This window comes from Tachyglossus aculeatus, chromosome 1, assembly GCF_015852505.1.
Source record: "Tachyglossus aculeatus isolate mTacAcu1 chromosome 1, mTacAcu1.pri, whole genome shotgun sequence".
Classification (NCBI taxonomy): Eukaryota; Metazoa; Chordata; class Mammalia; order Monotremata; family Tachyglossidae; genus Tachyglossus; species Tachyglossus aculeatus.
In genome coordinates this window covers 154,080,242-154,103,287 of record NC_052066.1, presented here as the reverse complement: position 1 = coordinate 154,103,287, position 23,046 = coordinate 154,080,242, and the positions used below count along the sequence as shown (strand labels likewise).

The window sequence follows — 23,046 nt, the reverse complement described above, 5'->3', positions numbered from 1 at the left end:
AGTGCCTGGCACATAGTAAGCGCTTAACAAATACCAACAATAAGCAAAGACCACCAGGGATTGTGTCCTACTCTAGTGTACTCTCAAGCACTTAGTACAGTGCTCTGCATAGAGTAAGCACGCAAATAGCCTTGATCGATAGTAATCACTTAAATGTCATGGTTTGAAAGCTCCTCTCTGGACTTAAGCGCTTAGTACAGTGCTCTGCACACAGTAAGCGCTCAATAAATACGATTGACCATGATGATGATGGACTGGACGCTCCCTGTGGGCAGGGACTGTGTCTACCAACACTATCGTATTGTCTTCTCCAAGCACTAAGTTCAAGGCTCTGCATACAGTAAGCATTCAAAAAAATCACTGATTGATCAATTGTTTATATTTAATCTACTCAAAACCCTACACAAGAAGGGTGGGAAAAAAATAAAAATTAATAAAAATTAATAGAGCCCCATGTGGGACAGGGATTGTGTCCAACCTGATTACCTTGCATCTACCCCAGCACTTAGACAGGTGCCTGGCACATAGTAAGGGCTTAACAAACACCATAAAGCAAAGATTCCTCTGCATCCCTGTACCCCATCCATCTCTACAAAAAATCACACAAACGCACACCCCAAACCCACCCTAGAAGATGTTCCTCTTGACCCAAACAAATGACTAGTTGGATGAAAGCAGCGGTCTAGTGGATAGGGCGCCAGCCTGAAAGTCGGAAGGACTGGGATTCTAATCCTTACTCCACCACTTTTGTCTGCTGTGTGACTATGGGCAAGTCGCTTCCCTTCTCTGTGCCTCAGTTACCTCATCTCTAGAATGAGAATTAAGATTGTGAGCCCCATGTGGGGCAGGGATTGTGTCCAACCTGATTACCCTGCATCTACCCCAGCACTTAGACAGGTGCCTGGCACATAGTAAGGGCTTAACAAACACCATAAAACAAAGATTCCTCTGCATCCCTGCACCTCATCCATCTTTACCAAAAATCACACACACCCCAAACTCACCCTAGAAGATGTTCCTCTTGACCCAAACAAATGACTAGATGGATGAAAGGGCAAGAGAACAGAACCACCCTTCCTGCCTCCACAACTTTACCCCCAGGCCTATAACTTGAAAGTGGGCCTTGAAGGAAAATAATCATCAGCTGCAGCAGCTTCCCTGGGCAGAGAGATTGGAGATGAATCAGATGGACTCAAAGCAATTTCACCTTTATTAGCTCCTTTATCCACACAAGATCCCTGGGAAAGAAGCAGAGGCAGGGGTAATTATCCCCATTTTACAGACAGGGAAACTAAGGCCCAGATAGGCTAAGTTTCTTGCCACGGGCCATACGAGTCACAGCTGAATCCGGGGGAAGAAGGTCTCTCACCCTCTTTATTTTTTTAAATAGTATCCGTTAAATAGTATTTGTCAATTCTAAGGTATTTCCAGTGACAATGTATGGATCCGAAAGCTGGACGGTGAAAAAACAGGATAGAAAGAGCATAGGTTCTTTTGAAATGTGTTGTTGGAGAAGGCTTTTGCAAATACCAAGGATTCCCCAAAAACAAACAAATGGGTTTGGAGCAAATTAAGCCAAGGGGGTCTTTGGAAGGCCAAATAACTCAAATTAGCATATTTTGGACACATCATCAGGAAGACTGGAGAAGACACTAATGCTAGGAATAGTCCAGGGAAAACGTGGAAGAGGCAGACCAACTGCTAGCTGGATAGAAACCATAACAACGATAAGGGAAGAACCATTAGCAAGGTTCTGGATTATAGCAGAAGATAGGACATTCTGGAGAAAATGTATCATTCATTTAATCATATTTCTTGAGCAATTACTGTGTGCAGAGCACTGTTTTAAGTGCTTGGGAAGTACAAGTCGGTAACATAGAGAGATGGTCCCTACCCAACAGCGGGCTCACAGTCTAGAAAATATACCCATAGAGTCGCCATGAATCAGAAACAACTCAATGGCGTTTGATGATAATAATTTGTTAAGCACTTACTATGTGTCAGGCACTGTACTAAGCACTGGGGTAGATACGAGATAATCACGTTGGACACAGCCCATGTCGCACATGGGGCTCACGGTCTTAATCCCCATTTTTACAGGAGAGAACTGGGGCACAGGGAAGTGAGGCGACTGGACCAAGGTAACACAGCAGACACGGCAGAGGTGTGATTAGAACCCGGATCCTCTGCTCCCAGACCCGTGCTCTTTCCATTACGCCGTGCTGCTTCTCTGGCACACACTTCCAGTTGGGGAAGGCCGGGGCACAGCTCAGGGCTGCTGCTGACTTTCTTAGGCTCTCTATCCTCCTAGACCCACCGTCGCTTACCTTTTTCGGTGCGTTGTTCCAGGGACTTGGACACACTGAAATTTGGCTGGCAATGGACAAAGATGACAAGTCTTAGGGAGACAGGTAAGCAGGAGGGCTCCTGGCCTCGTTCAAGAAGAAATAGCCTGGCCTCATCTTGGAAAGAGCTCAGGACTGGGAGTCATAGGACTTGGGTTCGAATATCAGGTCAGTCACGTGTATATGTGTGATCTGTATATATCATCATCATCAATCGTATTTATTGAGCGCTTACTATGTGCAGAGCACTGTACTAAGCACTTGGGAAGTACAAATTGGCAACATATAGAGACAGTCCCTACCCAACAGTGGGCTCACAGTCTAAAAGGGGGAGACAGAGAACAAAACCAAACATACTAACAAAATAAAATAAATAGAATACATATGTACAAGTAAAATAAATAAATAAATAGAGTAATAAATATGTACAAACATATATACATATATACAGGTGCTGTGGAGAAGGGAAGGAGGTAAGATGGGGGGGATGAAGAGGGGGACGAGGGGGAGAGGAAGGAAGGGGCTCAGTCTGGGAAGGCCTCCTGGAGGAGGTGAGCTCTCAGCAGGGCCTTGAAGGGAGGAAGAGAGCTAGCTTGGCGGATGGGCAGAGGGAGGGCATTCCAGGCCAGGGGGAGGACGTGGGCCAGGGGTCGATGGAGGGACAGGCGAGAACGAGGTACGGTGAGGAGATTAGCGGCGGAGGAGCGGAGGGTGCAGGCTGGGCAGTAGAAGGAGAGAAGGGAGGTGAGGTAGGAGGGGGCGAGGGGATGGACAGCCTTGAAGCCCAGGGTGAGGAGTCTCTGCCTGCTGCGCAGATTGATTGGTATATATGTTTGTACATATTCATTACTCTATTTATTTTATTTATTTTACTTGTACATATCTATTCTATTTATTTTATTTTGTTAGTATGTTTGGTTTTGTTCTCCGTCTCCCCCTTTTAGACTGTGAGCCCACTGTTGGGTAGGGACTGTCTCTATATGTTGCCAATTTGTACTTCCCAAGCGCTTAGTCCAGTGCTCTGCACACAGTAAGCACTCAATAAATACGATTGATTGATTGATTGATCTTGGGCGAGTCACTTCACTTCTCTGTGCCTCAGTTACCTCATCTTTAAAATGGGGATTAAATCCCACTCAGATTGCAGGATCCGTGTGAGACAGGGACTTTGTCCAATCTGATGATTTTGTATCTACCCCAGCTCTTAGAACAGTGCTTGACATATAGTAAGCGCTTAGCAAGTACTATTATTATCATTGAGAAGCAGCGTGGCTCAGTGGAAAGAGCACAGGCTTTGGAGTCAGAGGTCATGGGTTCAAATCCCGGCTCCGCCAGTTGTCAGCTGTGTGACTTTGGGCAAGTCACTTAACTTCTCTGGGCCTCAGTTCCCTCATCTATAAAATGGTGATTAAGACTGTGAGCCCCCCATGGGACAACCTGATCACCTTGTAACCTCCCCAGCGCTTAGAACAGTGCTTTGCACATAGTAAGCGCTTCATAAATGCTATCATTTTATTATTATTAATATTATTATCATTAAAGAGACCAAACCGGTTTAAACTGCTTTCAAGCCAAAAACTATCCCATGGGCAGTTTTACTTTCACCCACCTCTCACCCCCTCCTCTTCCACGACACCTTCCTCTGTTCCCTTAGTTCAGTGCTCTGAACACCTATGTACAGATCTATAAATTATATATTTATTATAAATTGTACATTTAGATTAATGTCTCTGTCCCTTCTCAACTGTGAGCTCACAGTGGCGGGGAACGTGTCTACCAACTCTGTTGTACTGAGCTCTCCCAAGTGCTCAGTACAGTGTTCTGCACCCAATAAGCACCAATAAATACCATTGCTCGATTGATAAGCACTCAGTAAGTACCACTGACTGTGACAGGAGAAGGGGAAGCAGCAGCTGAGTCAGGACAAGACCTGTATATATGTATATATGTTTGTACACATTTATTACTCTATTTATCTTACTTGTACATATCTATTCTGTTTATTTTATTTTATTAGTATGTTTGGTTTTGTTCTCTGTCTCCCCCTTCTAGACTGTGAGCCCGCTGTTGGGTAGGGACTGTCTCTATGTGTTGCCGACTTGTACTTCCCAAGCACTTAGTACAGTGCTCTGCACACAGTAAGCGCTCAATAAATACGATTGATTGATTGATTGATTGACTGACAAGAGACAGGTCCAGTGGAATATGTGGGGTCACTGTGAGAGTGATTCAAACGGGATTAGTCAAAGGAAAGTCTCTCAAGTCCACCCGAATTCTTTTGCCTCTTCCAACTAATCCTGTTTTAACCCCTTCTACAATGACCCACCTACTCCACTCTGTTTAGCTCTATAAGAGGGTTGGTAGACAGGATGCCTGCCCTCGAGGAGCTTACGACTTACCATCAATCAGTGGTATTTATTGAGCCCTTACTATGTGCAGAGCATTCTACTAAGCACATGGGAGAGTAAAAAAACAACAGAATTATCAGGTATGTTCCCTGCCCATAACGAGCTTAAGGTCTAGAGGGAATTATAAGAACTAGGATGCCTTGGTGTCTAATACTCCCCCATCCTGAAGATTGAAGAGAAACAAGAGAGAGATGTTCAAGGATTCCGGGTTGTTTGCAAAGTTGATGGAAAGAGTTTGAACTGAGTCAAATTTAACCTGCCTCTTGAAGCCCTTAGGTTTCGCTTCTCTCTTTGAGTCATTTTCCTTTAACTCTGCTTCCACTGGAATGCCATCTTCTTCGGGTTGCATTTGTGACAGTATTACTTTGACTCTTGTGGGGTTTTGTTGGCCATCTTCCTTTCCAAGAACACTCTGAGAACCCCCGCTTTCCCTTTGCCCCATCCTATGTCTATTCCTCTTTGCTAAAAGCAACTAATACAGAGAAAGAAGAATAAGAGAGGAGGGGAGAGGGAGAGAGAGAGAAGAGGAGGGGCGAGGGGAAGAGAGGAAAGAGGAAAGAAAGTGTGGGGGGGGGAGGGGGAAGGGGGCTAGGGCATTGAACACAGCTGTTCCACAAAGACTGCCACAGTCTGTCACGAACCAGACAAAAGCCAGTGTTTTTGCTGCCCTGTTTTATTTTCTGGTCTGTGTGGGATAAAGGAGAGCGGGCTGCCTGAACCAGAGAGAGAGAAAGAGGAAGAGAGAGAGTTTGAAACTGCACCCTTCTTTTACAAGTTCTCTGTCAGTCAATAAAGAGAACAGAAACCCGGCCAAAATGTCACCTCGTCGATCACCTGGTAATTGCCTTTGCACTGCAAGATGAGCAAGTTCCAACTGGGCTGACCTGACGGCAGAGTTATTGCTTTTGGCAGAGTTAATGGACTGCAAGGGCATCCCAAATAGAGCCACAGGAGTCAGGCCTGGAAGTGTCAAAGCAGCTGTCACAGGGTGAGGGAACCCCAGATTACGGCCCCTAACGACCCATCCCATTTCACGCAGGAAAAGTCGCCAAAAAGTCCCATTCCTGTCCCCGAGACCATGGAGGACTTCAGAACAGTGCTTTGCACATAGTAAGCAGTTAACAAATGCCATCATTATTAAACGGGAGCTGTGAGACCATTCTATTCTATACCACCTCTTCCAGGATGCCGTCCCGGATTAACCCTATCTGTTCAGGCACTTCATGAGCTCCCAGCCCACACAAGAGATGTGTAAATCTCCTTTGTACAAGTCTGTCCTTCATATTTTGCCTTATCTCTCATACAGCTCTATCCTTCTAGTCATGATATTTTGTATGTTGACCTGTGCCCTCTTTGAACAGAAACTCCTAACCATTGGCTTCAAAGAACTCAATCACCTTGCGCATTCCTATCTTACATTGCGAATCCCCTACTACAAACCAGCATGCTCACTTCACTCATGAGCTCCCAGCCCACACAGGAGATGGGTAAATCTCCTTTGTACAAGTCTGTCCTTCACATTTTGCCTTATCTCTCATACAGCTCTATACTTCTAGTCATGATATTTTGTATGTTGACCTGTGCCCTCTTTGAACAGAAACTCCTAACCATTGGCTTCAAAGAACTCAATCACCTTGCACATTCCTGTCTTACATTGCTAATTCCCTACTACAAACCAGCATGCTCACTTCAACTCCCCTAACACCAACCCACTCACTGTTCCTCAAGCTCATCAATCACTCAATCATATTTACCGTGGGCTTACTAATGTGCAGAGCACCGTACTAAGCACTTGGGCCTGTTCAAGAACTAGCAGATACGTTCCCTGCCCATAACGACCTTACAATCCAGAGGAACTTACATCTATCTCGCCGCAGCTCCCTTGCCCATGTCCTGCCTCTGGCCTGGAATTTCCTCCCACTCTCTGCAACCTCAAAGCTTTATTTAAAATCACATCTACTCCAAGGGGCCTTCCCCAGAAAAGCCCTAATTTCCCCTACTCTTTTTCCCTTCTGTGTCACCCTTGAGCTTGGATTCGTAGACTTTATTTGCCCTGAACCCCACAGCACTTATGTCCACAACCATAATTTATTTTAATGTGTGTCTCCCCATCTAGTCTGTAAGCTACCTGTGGGCAGGGAAGGTGTCTCTATGTTGTCCTCTCTCAAGCTTTTAGCACAAGGCTCTGCACAGGGTAAGTGTTCAATAAATACCACTGATTGACCGATTGGAAGGCGGACTTTCTCTTTCGTAACTTCCTCCCGGTGCCTATGACTGCACTTCGTTCTGGATCAACGCTGTGGGCGTTTCAAGTGGCCGACAAACCATGCCCGCAGCCTGGGTTTCCCACTTGCTTCTCTGGCAGCCATTTACTTATTTATTTATCTGTATTAATGTCTGTCTCCCCCTCTAGACTGTGAGCTTTTTGTGGGCTGGAATGTGTCTGTTTGTTGTTATACTCTCCCAAGCTCTTAGTACAGTGCTTGCACGCAGGAAGTTCTCAATAAATACGACTGAATGACCGAATGAATAATCCCCTGCTCCTAGGGGTGGGATGACCTGCCGGCTGCCACTGCAGCTGCTGAGCGAAGCCAGGATGGAGCCAGCCCGCCGACACCAGGGAGTGGAGATTTCGCACAGCCAGTCTGCGCGATCCAACATGCCTGGGAGCTTCCCTGCTAACCTCTGGCCATCACACCTCTGGAGTACCTCAAAAGCCATCACCAATCAGCTGGGAAGTTTTATGCCAGCTTTCAGAGCTGGAGTAGGCATCAGACAGACCCAGGAGGCCAAGAATCTAGTCCTAACACTTTCTCTTCTTTGCTGCTGGATTTAGAGCACTTGTGCGTGGATCAGATTTGGGGAGTCCACTCCTCCCCACCCTGGCTTAGAACCGCTCCGAACCGAGACGCACTGAAGGATCCAGGGCCTGGGCCCCCAGATTTGAAGAGCCGGGCCTGAGAGGCAGAAATGACATTTCACGAGAATGCTGCCCCCGGTTCCCCCCCATCCCCTGCCGAGACCGGCTGCTTGGTGACTGGGTCTGCCCACGTGAAGCTTCCAGCTGAAGAAGCGGTGGTGGCAATGGCAGCAATAGTAGCAGCAGCAGCAGCAGCAAGCATTTAGGGGAAAATTGGCTGACATTTTTTCAGGAATTTAAAAGGCAGAGAACCAAAATGAAGAACGTTTAAATGCGTTCCTGCTCAGGATTTAGCCAGACAGTAGCTTAGGATTGGTAGACTTGGGCAGCCCACACCAGACTCTCTTTCCCCTACCCTCAGTCCCCAGTCCTCGAGACTGTGAGCTCGTAACAATCATCATCATCATCATCATCATCAATCATATTTATTGAGCGCTTACTGTGTGCAGAGCACTGTACTAAGCGCTTGGGAAGTACAAGTTGGCAACATACAGAGACAGTCCCTACCCAACAGTGGGCTCACAGTCTAAAAGGGGGAGAAAGAGAACAAAACCAAACATACTAACAAAATAAAATAAATAGAATAGATATGTACAAGTAAAATAAATAAATAAATAGAGTAACAAATATGTACAAACATATATACATATATACAGGTGCAGTGGGGAAGGGAAGGAGGTAAGATGGGGGGAAGGAGGTAATATAATGATGGCATTTGTTAAGCGTTTACCATGTGCAAAGCACTGTTCTAAGCGCTGGGGGATACAAGGTGATCAGGTTGTCCCACGTGGGGCTCACAGTCTTAATCCCCATTTTACAGATGAGGTAACTGAGGCTCAGAGAAGTAACTTGCCCAAGGTCACACAGCAGACATGTGGCGGGTCAGGATTAGAACCCATGACCTCTGACTCCCAAGCCTGTGCTCTTTCCACTGAGCCGCGTTGCTTTTCAAGCTCATGGAAGGCAGGGCACGTTCCTACCAAATGTGTTGCATTGTACTCTCCCAAGCATTTAGTACAGCGCTTTGCACAAAGTAAGCACTCAGTATATACCACCGATGGATGATTGATCCATTGCCCTCGCTGGGCCTCCATTTCCTCCTGTGTACAGCAGCGTCCTGGACCCCAGCCTCACCCCTGCCTCGTGGCATGGGACAGGTCCGCCTCACCTGAGCCTTGGCTTTGATTTCCTCGTACTCGGCTTTCATTTTCCTCTGGACGTCCTCATCCACGCTGGGGTCCCCGATCCTGTTGAACAAGGAGGCCGCTTCCTCCAGGAGCCTGTCCAGGAGGACGGCCTGGTTCTGGACATTGCCGAGCAGGACCTCGGAGTGGCTCAGTTGCCACTGCTTCTCCTTCCAGCCCAGCTGCAGCTCCAGGGCGGGCTCCAGCGTCGCTCTCATGCTCTGAAACCAGCGGTAGAACTCATCCTGGGCCCGCAGGTACTCACTCCAGTGCAGCCACACCCACTCGATCCGGCTGTGGAGGGAGAACGAGGAAGAGGGAAAATGAGGTTCTCCAGGTGCACTGATGGTAGCCACTGGTGAAGGCCCCTGGGAGGTGGCAGGGTTTCAGGGAAAGAGCCCGGGGCTGGGAGAAGAGAGACCTGGGTTCTAGCCTCAGCTCTGCCACTGGCCCTGCTGAGTGACCCTGAGTAAGTTAATTAACTCTCTCTGCCTCATTTTCCTTATCCACAAAAAAGGAAATAGGATACCATTCTCTCTCTTAGATTGAGAGCCCCAAGAGGGTCAAAAACTAGGTCTAATAATGCACCTACTCCAGTGCTTAACACAGTGCTCTGGCATCTCTTAAGCACCACCACTACCATCATCGTCGTCATTATTATTACCATTGCAATGAAGTGCCCACCGTCAATCGGATTTATTGAGCGCTCACAGTGTGCAGAGCACTGTTCTGAGCACTTGAGAGAATACACTATAAAAAGAGTTGGTGGGCAGGAGCTTACAGCCTAGAGGAGGAGACAGACATTAACATTAGTTAATGTCCCCTTTTAGACTGTGAGCCCACTGTTGGGTAGGGACTGACTCTATGTGTTGCCAATCTGTACTTCCCAAGCGCTTAGTACAGTGCTCTGCACATAGCAAGTGCTCAATAAATACGATTGATTGATTGATTGATTAGTTTCAGATAAGTGCTGTGGGACTGAGGACGGAGTGAATAAAGGGTACAGATTCAAGTGCAAGGCGATCCAGGTATTGCAATCGGTCGAGGTGCATGCAAAGACAGCATAAGGCTATTTGTTCAATCGTATTTATTGAGGATGGGAGAGTACAGTACAAAAGAGTTGCTGGACTTGTTCCCTGCTTACAGTTTACAGCGGGGAACTGGAAAACCCAACAGGGTTGAGCCTTCCAAACTTCTGCCCCAGTGATGGTATTCTGACTCCCTGACTTGGCCAAGACCCCAGAAGTTGGAGGTTCTTTGGTGGAATCTTTCTAGGGTGGAGAGGGGAGGGGACAGGAGGAAGAGGAATGCTAGGATGGTGGGACGGCCTCCTTCCTCTTCCGTAGCTCCCTCTCTCATCAAACTGGGTTAGGAGAGACCTTGGATGCCCCATCTAAACCCTCTTCTCTTCTGCCCCCGAGTCCTGGTCACCTCGCGACAAAGCAGGTTGGCCACCACGGAGGCTTCCCCTCCCATCCCTAACCCCCGTGGCTTGGCTGTGTCCTACCTGTGACAGTGAGTGATGTAGACGACTGTATCTTCCCACAGTGTCTTGATGCCTTTCAGCTTGCTCAGGACCAAGGGCTTCTGATCCTCACTGCACGAGCCAAGGAAGGTGTCGGCCGACTTCAGGACCCTGTCCATCCTCATCCGCCCTTCCGGCTCCAAGTGGCATATCATCTACCCAGAAAGATAAGGTACGAGGTTAAAAGGGAAACCCAAACTTATCACCTCGGAGCAACTCAGGTGCTTGGTGCTGATCCACGTGGGGGGGAGTTGAAAGACGCATCACCAGACAGAGGGCAAGAAAAGCAAATGGTTTGCTGAGAAGCAGCGTGGCCTAGTGGAAAGAGAACTCCTGGGAGTCAGAGAACCTGGGTTCTAATCCTGGCTTCACCACCTGTCTGCATGTGACACCTTGGGCAAGTCACTTCGCTTCTCTGTGCCTCATTATCTCATCTGTAAAATAGGGATTCAATGCCTGTTCTTCCTACTCAGAGTGTGAGCCCCATGTGGGACATGATTATCTTGCAGCCACCCCAGTGCTTAGTTCAGTGCTTGACGCAAAGTAAACGCTTCACGGATATTATTATTATTATAGCAAAGAATGGAGGGTGAGGACTGTTAAAATATAGGAATGGGCTGCCTGGTGGAGAATCAATCGATACCATGTATTTATTGAGCGCTTACTGTGTGCAGAGCACTGTACTAAGTGCTTGGGAGAATACAATGAAACAGAGTTGGCAGCCATGTTCCTTGCCCACAATGAGCTTACAGTCTGGAGGAAGAGAGGGAAAGATTTCAGGGCTCCTTTTCAGGAGATCTTAGTGGGGAATTGATGGCATCAGTTGACAGGTCAATCGCTGTGGCCGCGACAGGGAAAAGCCTCCTTCCTTACTGGCTTTGACCCTTCAAAGATAAACCAAAAAAAAAATGAGCCGCTTTTCATTTTCCATGGCTGCTCTTTAGAATCATGAATTGGAAGGGGCTGTCCCCAACTGCACCTGTTTTGCCCACCCACCGCCTGCATCTGAGGTCAGACAATCCTAAGAGAGACTTCCAAGACCCTCCCCAGTTGAGTGAAGAAGTATTTCCTGAGTAACCTTCACTATACTGGACATAGGCTCTGGAGACCTCTATTTAAAGGATTAAGCACAGTCCATTCATTCATTCATTCAATCATATTTATTGAGCGCTTACTGTGTGCACAGCACTGTACTAAGCGCTTGGGAAGTGCATGTTGGCAACATATAGAGATGGTCCCTACCCAACAACGGGCTCACAGTCTAGAAGGGGGAGACAGTCCGTGCCCTCACGGGACTGACACTCCAGTAGAGAAGCTAATAATCCTGTTAGGAATGTTCCATGATATGCCCAAAGGGACAGACGTCCAGGAGGTTGCCTTTGGTGTCAATAATAAAAGTAATAACTGTGGTATTTGTTAAACCCTTACAATGTTCCCGGCACCACACTAAGTGCTGGAGCAGATACCCGGTAATCGGGTTGGACGCGGTCCCTGTGCCACATTAATGTCCCACATTAATCCCCATTTTACCGATGAGGTAACTGAGGCCCAGAGAAGTGAAGTGGCTTGCCCAAGGTCACACGGCAGTCCAGTGGCTGAGCCGGGATTAGAAACCAGGTCCAGGCTCTATCCACTTGGCCATTCTAGATGGACAGTTGGGCTGGGCCAGACAGACAACGTCCTGACCCAGTATCGGCGCTGCTCAGGGTCTCGGCGACTTAACCTTCCCCGGCCAGAACAGTGTGATGGAGGGTGTGTTTTCGGAGCGGATTTTTCTAGGGGAAAATCCAAACTGGGATCAGCATCTCTCCAGGAACTGACGCCTAATCCTAGGGAGGGAGCCGTGAACAAAGAGGTCATGATTGGAGCCCCAAGCTGCACCTCTGATGACAGCATGTCTTCCTGAAACGGATCACAATTAATTATTATTATAATTCCTGAAACTGATCCCATTTCTGGGGTTTCCAGCTCCAAGCCTCCTCCCTCGGCTCTTCGCCACCCTGGAAGGAGGGAGGGCAAGTCCCAGGGCCCGTACGGGCTGAAAGAGAGTGAAAAAGGATTCTCCAGTAGCCCTGGGTGGCAGCTGTGAAGAGAAAGACTGACCGATCGGGAGGCACGCAGGGAATTAAACTCACCCAGGTGAAATCCCATGAAGGCATAATAATGGCAATAATATTAACCTTGGTATTTGTTAAGCACTCGCTATATGCCAAGCATTGTGCTAAGCGCTGTGGCAGATCAGAGAAGCAGCGTGGCTCAGTGGAAAGAGCCCGCGCTTTGGAGTCAGAGGTCATGGGTTCAAATCCCGGCTCTGCCAGTTGTCAGCTGTGTGACTTTGGGCAAGTCACTTCACTTCCCTGGGCCTCAGTTCCCTCATCTGTCAAATGGGGATGAAGACTGGGAGCCCCCCATGGGATAACCTGATCACCCTGTAACCTCCCCAGCGCTTAGAACAGTGCTTTGCACATAATAAGCGCTTAATAAATGCCATTATTATTATTATACAAGACAATCAGAGCAGATATAGTTCCTGTCCCACAAGAGAAGCAGCGTGGCTCAATGGAAAGAACACGGGCTTGGGAGTCAGAGGTCATGGGTTCAAATCCTGACTCTGCCAATTGTCAGCTGTGTGACTTTGGGCAAGTCACTTCACTTCTCTGGGCCTCAGTTACCTCATCTGTAAAATGGGGATGAAGACTATGAGCCCCATGTGGAACAACCTGATCACCTTGTATCCTCCCCAGTGCTTAGAACAGTACTTTGTACATAGCAAGCGCTTAACAAATGCCATCATCACGGGGCCCAAACTCTAAGGAGGAGAGAGAATGGGCATTTAATCTCCATTTTACATTTGAGGTAACTGAGGCACAGGGACATCCCCACAGCAGGTTAGAGGATGGGCTGGGATCAGAACCCAATCAATCAATTGTATTTATTGAGCACTTACTGTGTGCAGAGCACTGTATTGAGCGCTTGGGAAGTACAAGTTGGCAACATATAGAGACAGTCCCTACCCAACAGTGGGCTCACAGTCTAGAAGGGGGAGACAGAGAACAAAACCAAACATATCAACAAAATAATATAAATAGAATAGGTATGTACAAGTAAAATATATAGAGTAATAAATACGTACAAACATATATACATATATACAGGTGCTGTGGGGAAGGGAAGGAGGTAAGACGGTGGGGATGGAGAGGGGGATGAGGGGGAGAGGAAGGAGGGGGCTCAGTCTGGGAAGGCCTCCTGGAGGAGGTGAGCTCTCAGTAGATCTCCTGACTCCCATGCTGTTTCTCCAGACACAGGCATGAAGGTAACTTTAGGTGGAGAGAAGGAGAAGGGCACGTCAACCCTCCCAGACCACTGTGGGGCCACGCGGGTACTGAGACACTCCTACTGCTACTGATGGGAGGGAGAGCAGAGCACACAGCCAGACTCCGCCTGGGTTCCAATAAAGTAGCAGCATTCATTCATTCATTCAATCGTATTTATTGAGCACTTACTGTGTGCAGCGCACTGTGCTAAGCGCTTGGGAAGTACAAGTCGGCAACATATAGAGACGGTCCCTGCCCATGGCGTTGTGGATAGAGCACAGGACTGGGAGTCAGAGGGTCATGGGTTCTAAACTAGCTCTCTTCCTCCCTTCAAAGCCCTACTGAGAGCTCACCTCCTCCAGGAGGCCTTCCCAGACTGAGCCCCCCCTTACCCTCTCCTCCTTCTCCCCTTCCTATAGCCCCCACTCCCTCCCTCTGCCCTACCCCCTTCCCCTCCCCACAGCACTTGTGTATATTTGTACGTATTTATTACTCTATTTTATTAATGATCAATCAATCAACCTTATTCATTGAGCGCTTACTGTGTGCAGAGCACTGTACTAAGCGCTTGGGAAGTACAAGTTGGCAACACATAGAGACGGTCCCTACCCAACAGTGGGCTCACAGTCTAGAAGGGGGAGACAGAGAACAAAACCAAACATGCTAACAAAATAAAATAGAATAGACATGTACGAGTAAAATAGAGTAATAAATATGTACAAACATATATACATATAATTATTATTAATGATTGTTATTACATATATGATTATTAATTATGATTTTTGGGTGGGTTAGCCGGCGGGATTCGAACCCAGGGCCCGGGCCGAGCCGTCGTCGCCTCAGCGGCTCACTCGGCCAGAACTCGTTTTCTTCGATTTGTTTACGTCTCCCTCCGCACCTCAAGCATAACCACGTTGTCACACACTGTGGCCCCGTGTCCTTCCGCCCACTATGACGCCCCCTGGAAACCCCGCACGATTTTTATTTTATTTTTGATGTGATGGGATGTGTATAGATCTATAATTCTGTTTATTTTGACGGTATTGACACCTGTCTACTTGTTCTGTTTTGCTGTCTGTCTCCCCCTTCTAGACCGTGAGCCCGTTGTTGGGTAGGGACTTTCTCTATGTTGCCGAATTGTACTTTCCAAGCGCTTAGTACAGTGCTCTGCACACAGTAAGCGCTCAATAACTACGATTGAATGAATGAATAATCCTGGCTCTGCCACTTGCCTCCTTAGGGAAGTCACTTCTCTGTGACCTCATCTGCAAAATGCGGATTGAGTCTCTGAGCCCCGTGTGGGACAGGGATTGTGTCCGACCTAGTTAGCTTGTTTGTACCCCAGCACTTAGTACAGTGCCTGGCACATAGTAAGCACTTAACAAATATCACAATTACTATTAATATTTTTATTTTGCCCTGGATATCAGACCCCTTTGGACGCTCTAAGTCCTGATTTCTCCAAGACCTTGAGGGAGCTGGTCCTTCTTCAGGGGGTTAATGAACGATCCAGCGAAATTCCAGCTCTGTGGGGCTCCTCTTCATTTCAGAAAGGAATGAAGTTCACCAGCCAGAACCTACTTCCTTCCACTGCCGGGCAAGGGTCCAGACGACCCTCCCTCCCCAACCCCCCTGAGGGCACACACCCCTTAGAAGCAGGCGTTCAGACATGTGTGTTTTGCCTTCAGGAGTCTTAAATCTCCTGTGCAAATGTACCCGGCAAGCGTGGAGAAGGGTCCAGACCCGTGCATGAGAACATTCCCAGAACTGAGCACTCTCTTTAAAGGAGATTCCAAAATTCCTCTTGCAACGAGGAGAGGAATCACTTGCGGGGATGAAAATGGGGAACGTCCAAATAAGAAAGCTCACCTAAAAATAAGGCATCACCCCTGCAGTTAAATCTCAGAAGTGCTTGCCACTTCCCTGAAAGCAAGGAAGGGCGGGAAGCCTCCAATACTTGGGAGCTGGCAAACTTTTCCAAAGAGCCAGTCTCTCCCAGTCATTGTTTCCCTTGGCTGATGTTTTTACGAGTAAACCAACAGAAAATAAATTGTAACGGGAAGTTAGGAGGTGCCAGGGCCAGCAAGTAAGGAATCCCTTGGAAGCGATACATTTGTGTGGCGTGCCTATTCATATTTAAACCAGCCAATGAGTAAGAGACAAGAGTTACGGGGCAGAGACAGCTGCAACAAGAAAAAAAAATCAGGAAAGAGAGGCGGAAGAGGGAAAACTGGGCGGTTTATCAAGAGCCTGGGACAGAGAAGGGAATGGTCAGAGTGGGCAGGGAGCATATTACCAGGGTAAAAGAATCCGAAAGGGGAATGGTCTGAAGATATGTTTCTGAGAAAGGGAAGGTATGGCTGAAAAACGCTGGGAAAGGCAGTTTCTGTGGTTTAGCCATTTTGTGTTCATTCATTCATTCAATCATATTTATTGAGCGCTTACTGTGTGCAGAGCACTGGACTAAGCACTTGGGAAGTACAAGCTGGCAACATACAGAGACGGTCCCTACCCAACAACGGGCTCGCAGTCTAGAAGGGGGAGACAGACAACAAAAGAAAACATGTGGACAGGTGTCAAGTCATCAGAATAAACAGAAGTAAAGCTAGATGCACATCATTAACAAACATCATGTTCCTCCTCTCTTCTGTTTATGCTTCTGTCAAATGATTATTACATATTTGTGAGTTTCTTTAGGGCTGCTACCCAGCCTACTAGTTCCCATTTGACCATAATAAGAACACCTTGGGTTTCCCTGGCACTTGAGCTTTTCTAACTTTTTATATCTAATATCTATTTTTTTTTTCATTTTATATACATATATTTGTGTGTGTATACAACATATTTATATTGAAAGAGAGAGTGACAGATAGGGGGAACTGTTCTTTGTACTCCAATTAGATGCCACTGATGGTGAAATTCCCCTATGGATGCATGTGTAGCTCTAAAGGTCGATATGAGACCCACAGTTCCAGCCGCATCGTACACACCCAAGACTGGCTCTTGCTCGGCTGTCATGGTCACATTATCCTCATGACAGAGCAGCGTGGCTCAGTGGAAAGAGCCCGGGCTTTGGAGTCAGAGGTCATGGGTTCAAATCCCGGCTATGGCAACTGTCAGCTGTGTGACTTTGGGGAAGTCACTTCACTTCTCTGTTCCTCACTTAACCCATCTGGAAAATGGGGATTAAAACCTGTGGGACAACCTGATCACCTTGTAACCTCCCCAGGGCTTAGAACAACGCTTTGCACATAGTAAGCACTTAATACCATTATTATTATTATTATTATTATTATTATTATTATTATTATTATTATTATCCTGAGAGGTTGAGAGTGCCTTTGACACTGTGGACCACCCCCTTCTCCTCAACACGCTATCTGACCTTGGCTTCACAGACTCCGTCCTCTCCTGGTTCTCCTCTTATCTCTCTGGTCATTCATTCTCAGTCTCTTTTGCAGGCTCCTCCTCCCCCTCCCATCCCCTCACTGTGGGGGTTCCCCAAGGTTCAGTGCTTGGTCCCCTTCTGTTCTCGATCTACACGCACTCCCTTGGTGACCTCATTCGCTCCCACGGCTTCAACTATCATCTCTACGCTGATGACACCCAGATCTACATCTCTGCCCCTGCTCTCTTCCCCTCTCTCCTGGCTCGCATCTCCTCCTGTCTTCCGGACATCTCCATCTGGATGTCTGCCCGCCACCTAAAGCTCAACATGTCGAAGACTGAACTCCTTGTCTTCCCTCCCAAACCTTGCCCTCTCCCTGACTTTCCCATCTCTGTGGACAGCACTACCATCCTTCCTGTCTCACAAGCCCGCAACCTTGGTGTCATCCTCGACTCCGCTCTCTCATTCACCCCTCACATCCAAGCCGTCACCAAAACCTGCCGGTCTCAGCTCCGCAACATTGCCAAGATCCGCCCTTTCCTCTCCATCCAAACTGCTACCCTGCTCATTCAAGCTCTCATCCTATCCCGTCTGGACTACTGCATCAGCCTTCCCTCTGATCTCCCATCCTCGTGTCTCTCTCCACTTCAATCTATACTTCATGCTGCTGCCCGGATTATCTTTGTCCAGAAACGCTCTGGGCATATTACTCCCCTCCTCAAAAATCTCCAGTGGCTACCGATCAATCTGCGCATCAGGCAGAAACTCCTCACCCTGGGCTTCAAGGCTGGCCATCACCTTGCCCCCTCCTACCTCACCTCCCTTCTCTCCTTCTCCAGCCCACCCCGCACCCTCCGCTCCTCCGCCGCTGATCTCCTCACTGTACCTCGTTCTCGCCTGTCCCGCCATCGACCCCCAGCCCACGTCATCCCCCGGGCCTGGAATGCCCTCCCTCTGCCCATCCGCCAAGCTAGCTCTCTTCCTCCCTTCAAGGCCCTGCTGAGAGCTCACCTCCTCCAGGAGGCCTTCCCAGACTGAGCCCCTTCCTTCCTCTCCCCCTCGTCCCCCTCTCCATCCCCCCCGTCCTACCTCCTTCCCTTCCCCGCAGCACCTGTATATATGTATATATGTTTGTACATATTTATTACTCTAATTATTTATTTATTTATTTATTTTACTTGTACATATCTATCCTATTCATTTTATTTTGTTAGTATGTTTGGTTTTGTTCTCTGTCTCCCCCTTTTAGCCTGTGAGCCCACTGTTGGATAGGGACTGTCTCTATATGTTGCCATTTTGTACTTTCCAAGCGCTTAGTATAGTGCTCTGCACATAGTAAGCACTCAATAAATACGATTGATGATGATGATCCTCATTTATAAATGAGGAAATGGAGGCACTGAGAGGTTTAAATGACGTACCCAAGGTCACACAGCAGGCCACTGGCAGCACTGGGACCAGAATCCAGATCTCCTGACTCACTATTCCACAGTCTTCCCACTAGATCGAGCTGCTGCCAATAATGCCTATTACAGCAGATACTTGGCAAACCCTGATGGGGAAGACAGGGCATAGCCACCAGAAGCTAAGGGACAGAGCTCGTGGAGTTGGATGTAGAGGAGTGGAAGCTCCCATTTATTTTTCTATTCCTCTCTCTTCCTCCCTTTATTTCTTCCCACCCTCTCTCTTGCTCATTCTCCCAAGAGAAAGGCATGGGAGAGCATTTCCTCATCATCTATTAAACCATTTTGAAATACCGAAGGATATTAAGAAATTCCTGATACCTCCAGGGCAGGAAGGAATAATCCTTTCATGATAAGAAGCTTGAATCTCTGCTTTCCGTACTCTAAGCCATTTTGCTCCCCTTGATATATCTGTCCTATGGGCTAGGAGATCTGAAGCTCCTTCCTATTAATGATAATGGCATTTGTTAAGCGCTTACTATGTGCGAAGCACTGTTTTAAGCACTGGGGGGGGATACAAGGTGATCAGGTTGTCCCACGTGGGGCTCACCGTCTTAATCCCCATTTTACAGATGAGGTCACAGAGGCACAGAGAAGTTAAGTGGCTTGCCCAAGGTCACACAGCTGACAAGTGGCTGAGCCGGGATTCGAACCCCTGACCTCTGACTTCCAAGCCCACACTCTTTCCACTGAGCCACGCTGCTTCTCTGAGCCTATTCTGATGGATTTTCTCCCCTGTGTGACACAATTGGCCTGAATCAGAGCAGAAAGCAAAACCTACTGTCTAAAGGAATCCTGTTTGATAACTGATGGAGGAAAACTGCCTCCTCTCCTTTAAATCAAACTGCTTCTATATTTGTTTCTCCTAAGGGAGAGACCCTGCTGAGATTAACTGACACCTCTGATATGGGCAGGTCAAGATTCCTAAAGCTCTTAGAGGCCCCTGAGATGAAACACTCACACTGCGCTATAATTGGAAGCAGCGTGGCTCGGTGGAAAGAGCCCGGGCTTTGGAGTCAGAGGCCGTGGGTTCAAATCCCAGTTCTGCCACTTCATCATCATCAATCGTATTTATTGAGTGCTTACTGTGTGCAGAGCACTGTACTAAGCACTTGGGAAGTACAAGTTGGCAACATATAGAGACAGTCCCTACCCAACAGTGGGCTCACAGTCAGCTGTGTGAGTTTGGGCAAGTCACTTCACTTCTCTGGGCCTCAGTTCCCTCATCTGTAAAATGGGGATGAATCAATCAATCAATCAGATTTATTGAGCACTGTGTGCAGAGCACTGTACTAAGCGCTTGGGAAGTACAAGTTGGCAACACATATAGAGACGGTCCCTACCCAACAGTGGGCTCACAGGCTAGAAGGGGGAGACAGAGAACAAAGCAAAACATATTAACAAAATAAAATAAATAGAATAGATATGTACAAGTAAAATAAATAGAGTAATAAATACGTACAAACATATATATATATATATATATACAGGTGCTGTGGGGAAGGGAAGGAGGTAAGATGAGGGGGATGGAGAGGGGGAAGAGGGGGAGAGGAAGGAGGGGGCTCAGTCTGGGAAGGCCTCCTGGAGGAGGTGAGCTCTCAGCAGGGCCTTGAAGGGAGGAAGAGAGCTAGCTTGGTGGATGGGCAGAGGGAGGGCATTCCAGGCCCGGGGGATGACGTGGGCCGGGGGTCGACGGCGGGACAGGCGAGAAAGAGGATGAAGACTGTGAGCCCCTCATGGGACAATCTGATTACCTTGTATCTACCCCGGTGCTTAGAACAGTGCTTTGCACATAGTAAGTGCTTAACAAATACCAACATTATTATTATCATCTCCCAGCATCTTCCTGTTTATCAAGTCTGACCTTCTCATTCAATCGTATTTATTGAGCGCTTACTGTGTGCAGAGCACTGTACTAAGCACTTGGGAAGTGCAAGTTGGCAACATATAGAGACGGTCCCTACCCAACAACGGGCCACAGTCTAGATGGGGGAGACAGACAACGCAACAAAACCTGTAGACAGGTGTCAAGTTGTCAGAACAAACAGAATTAAAGCTAAATGCACATCATTACCCAAGCACCACTCTACTCCAAAAGGAAGGGTGTGTGTGTGCGTGTGTACCGATATGCAACATTAGAGGGTTACAGCCTGACTGACTAGTTTTTCTGCTACACGCACACACATCCTGCCCCCTCTCTCCAGAAACCTGCGGGAAGGAAATTATCACTGGTGTCTCAGTGAACAGAGCAGGGCCGAGGGTTACTCAGTCATGACGGTCTAGACCACTTCAGCAAGTCAACACGGGTGGAAGTCATTGAGACCTCACAGGAGTGGTGGGCAGAGCCGTCCCTTACAGAAAGGGAGCCACCAGGGCATCGGCAAACCCAACAACTCAGCTGGTCCCAGCTCCAATGCTGCTGCGTCACGCAGCTTGGGTGACGGGGAGGCTTCTGGAAATCTGCGGACGGATAAAGCAGGGTCTCTTCATCATCATCATCAATCATATTTATTGAGCGCTTACTGTGTGCAGAGCACGGTACTAAGCGCTTGGGAAGTCCAAGTTGGCAACATATAGAGACGGTCCCTACCCACCAGTGGGCTCACAGAGCCGCCCCGGTGCAGCATTACCAAGATTTTCCAGGGGCAGGAGATACTGCCAAGACGGGAGCCTAGGGAGGGGAGCAAGATGGGAGCAAGCACTGTTCTAAGCGCTAGGGTAGATATGAGTTATTCCCTGTCCCACGAGAGGCTCACAGTCTAAGTAATGAGGACTTTTCATTGCCCCTTCTCCCTGCCTGCGTAGGGAACCCCCTGGTAGTCACTGTAGAGTGCTCGAGGGTTCGGACTAATCCCCGGCAGCCACTGCAGAATGGCCAGTAATAATAACGGAAGAAATAATCACGGTATTTGTTAAACACTTACTATGTGGCAAGCACAGTTCTAAGTGCTGTAGTAGATACCAGTTAATCAGGTTGGACACGATCCCTGTCCCACCTGTAGCTCACACTCTTTAAATAATGATAATGATGGCATTTGTTAAGCGTGTAAGTCCTGGTGAGATGTAGTGGATAGACCACAGGACTGGGAGTCAGGAGGTCGTGAGTTCTTATTCCAGCTCCAACATTTGTCTGCTGTGTGACCTCAGGCAAGTCACTTCACTTCTCCGTGCCTCAGTGACCTCGTCTATAAAATGGGGATTGAGACTGTGAGCCCCACATGGGACAGGGATTGTGTCTAACCCGATTTTCCAGTATCCACCCCAGTGCTAAGTACAGTGTCTGGCACTTCATACCACAATGATCATATATATATATATATATATATATATATATATATATATATATATATATATATATAATATAATGATAATAATAATAATGGCATTTGTTAAGTGCTTACTATGTGCAAAGCACTGTTCTAAGCACTGGGGGAGATACAATGTGATCAAGTTGTCCCACGTGGGGCTCACAGTCTTAATCCCCATTTTTACAGATGAGGGAACTGAGGCTCAGAGAAGTTAAGTGACTTGCCCTATTATTATTATTAACATTAATCCACATTTTACAGATGAGGTAAATTAATTACCCCTTCTAGACAGTGAGCCCGCTGTTGGGTAAGGACCGTCTCTCCATGTTGCCGACTTGTACTTCCCAAGCACTTAGTACAGTGCTCTGCACACAGTAAGCGCTCAGTAAATAAGACTGGATGAATGAGGTAAATGAGGCCCAGAGAAGTGTATTGACTTGGCCAATGCCACGCAGCAGACATTTCTAGACCGTGAGCCCACTGCTGGGTAGGGATTGTATCTGCCTGTTGCCGAATTGTACTTTTCAAGGACTTAGTACAGTGCTCTGCACACAGTGAGTGCTCAGTAAATACGATTGAATGAATATGGTGGAGCTGGAATTAGAACCCAGGTCCTTCTGACTTCCAGCCCCATGCTCTAGCCACTAAGCCATCCTGCTTCTGGTGGCCATTGTAGAGTGCCCGGTGGCTCCTGGCAGCCACTGTAGGATGTCTGATGGTCTAGTGGGAGAAGGGATGCCCCGGCTTTTGGGTACCTCAGTCTCTCTCAGCCGGGCTTCCAGGGCTGAGCGGGGTCCTTTGGTGTTGTCATTAATCTGCAGTCTCTCCTGGATGGCCTTCATCCATGCCACGGCATTCTCCAAGCTGCAGTCAAATTCATTCTGGGACTGTTGGGTCATGGCATTCGCAGGAGCTGCAAGAATTACCTTAAATCAGCCGAAGAGGAAGAAAGGCAACTTTCACGCATCCCTTTCCCGCCTTCCCGACTGCCTGCAACAGACAGCTCTCTGCGCGGCCCCGGAGCTCCGCGAAAACGTGTCTGTGGAATTCCCAAATCTTAGCAATGAGAATCTGGGTAAGGGGTAAATCCCGAGGATACTGACGCTCATCGACCCAATTTTTTCACCCTGATGAACTGGGTTGGTGAAATGAAAGCTTGCTCCACTCGGCCTCGCTTGAAACTTTCAG

At 47.8% G+C, this 23,046-nt stretch overlaps 1 protein-coding gene across 1 annotated transcript in view; it reads right to left on the bottom strand.

The window, feature by feature from the left end:
* The window catches only part of SYNE3 (spectrin repeat containing nuclear envelope family member 3), an 88,758-nt gene extending 65,995 nt beyond the window's left edge, over nucleotides 1-22,763 (bottom strand). The window contains exons 1-3 of the mRNA XM_038746849.1: nucleotides 22,614-22,763; nucleotides 10,365-10,537; nucleotides 8,842-9,151 (exon numbers count right to left, since the gene is read on the bottom strand). Of these exons, the coding sequence (XP_038602777.1) occupies nucleotides 8,842-9,151; nucleotides 10,365-10,537; nucleotides 22,614-22,757 (627 nt within the window). The 5' untranslated portion in view covers nucleotides 22,758-22,763. The remainder of the gene's footprint in view (nucleotides 1-8,841; nucleotides 9,152-10,364; nucleotides 10,538-22,613) is intronic.
* Between the last annotated feature and the right edge of the window lie 283 nt (nucleotides 22,764-23,046).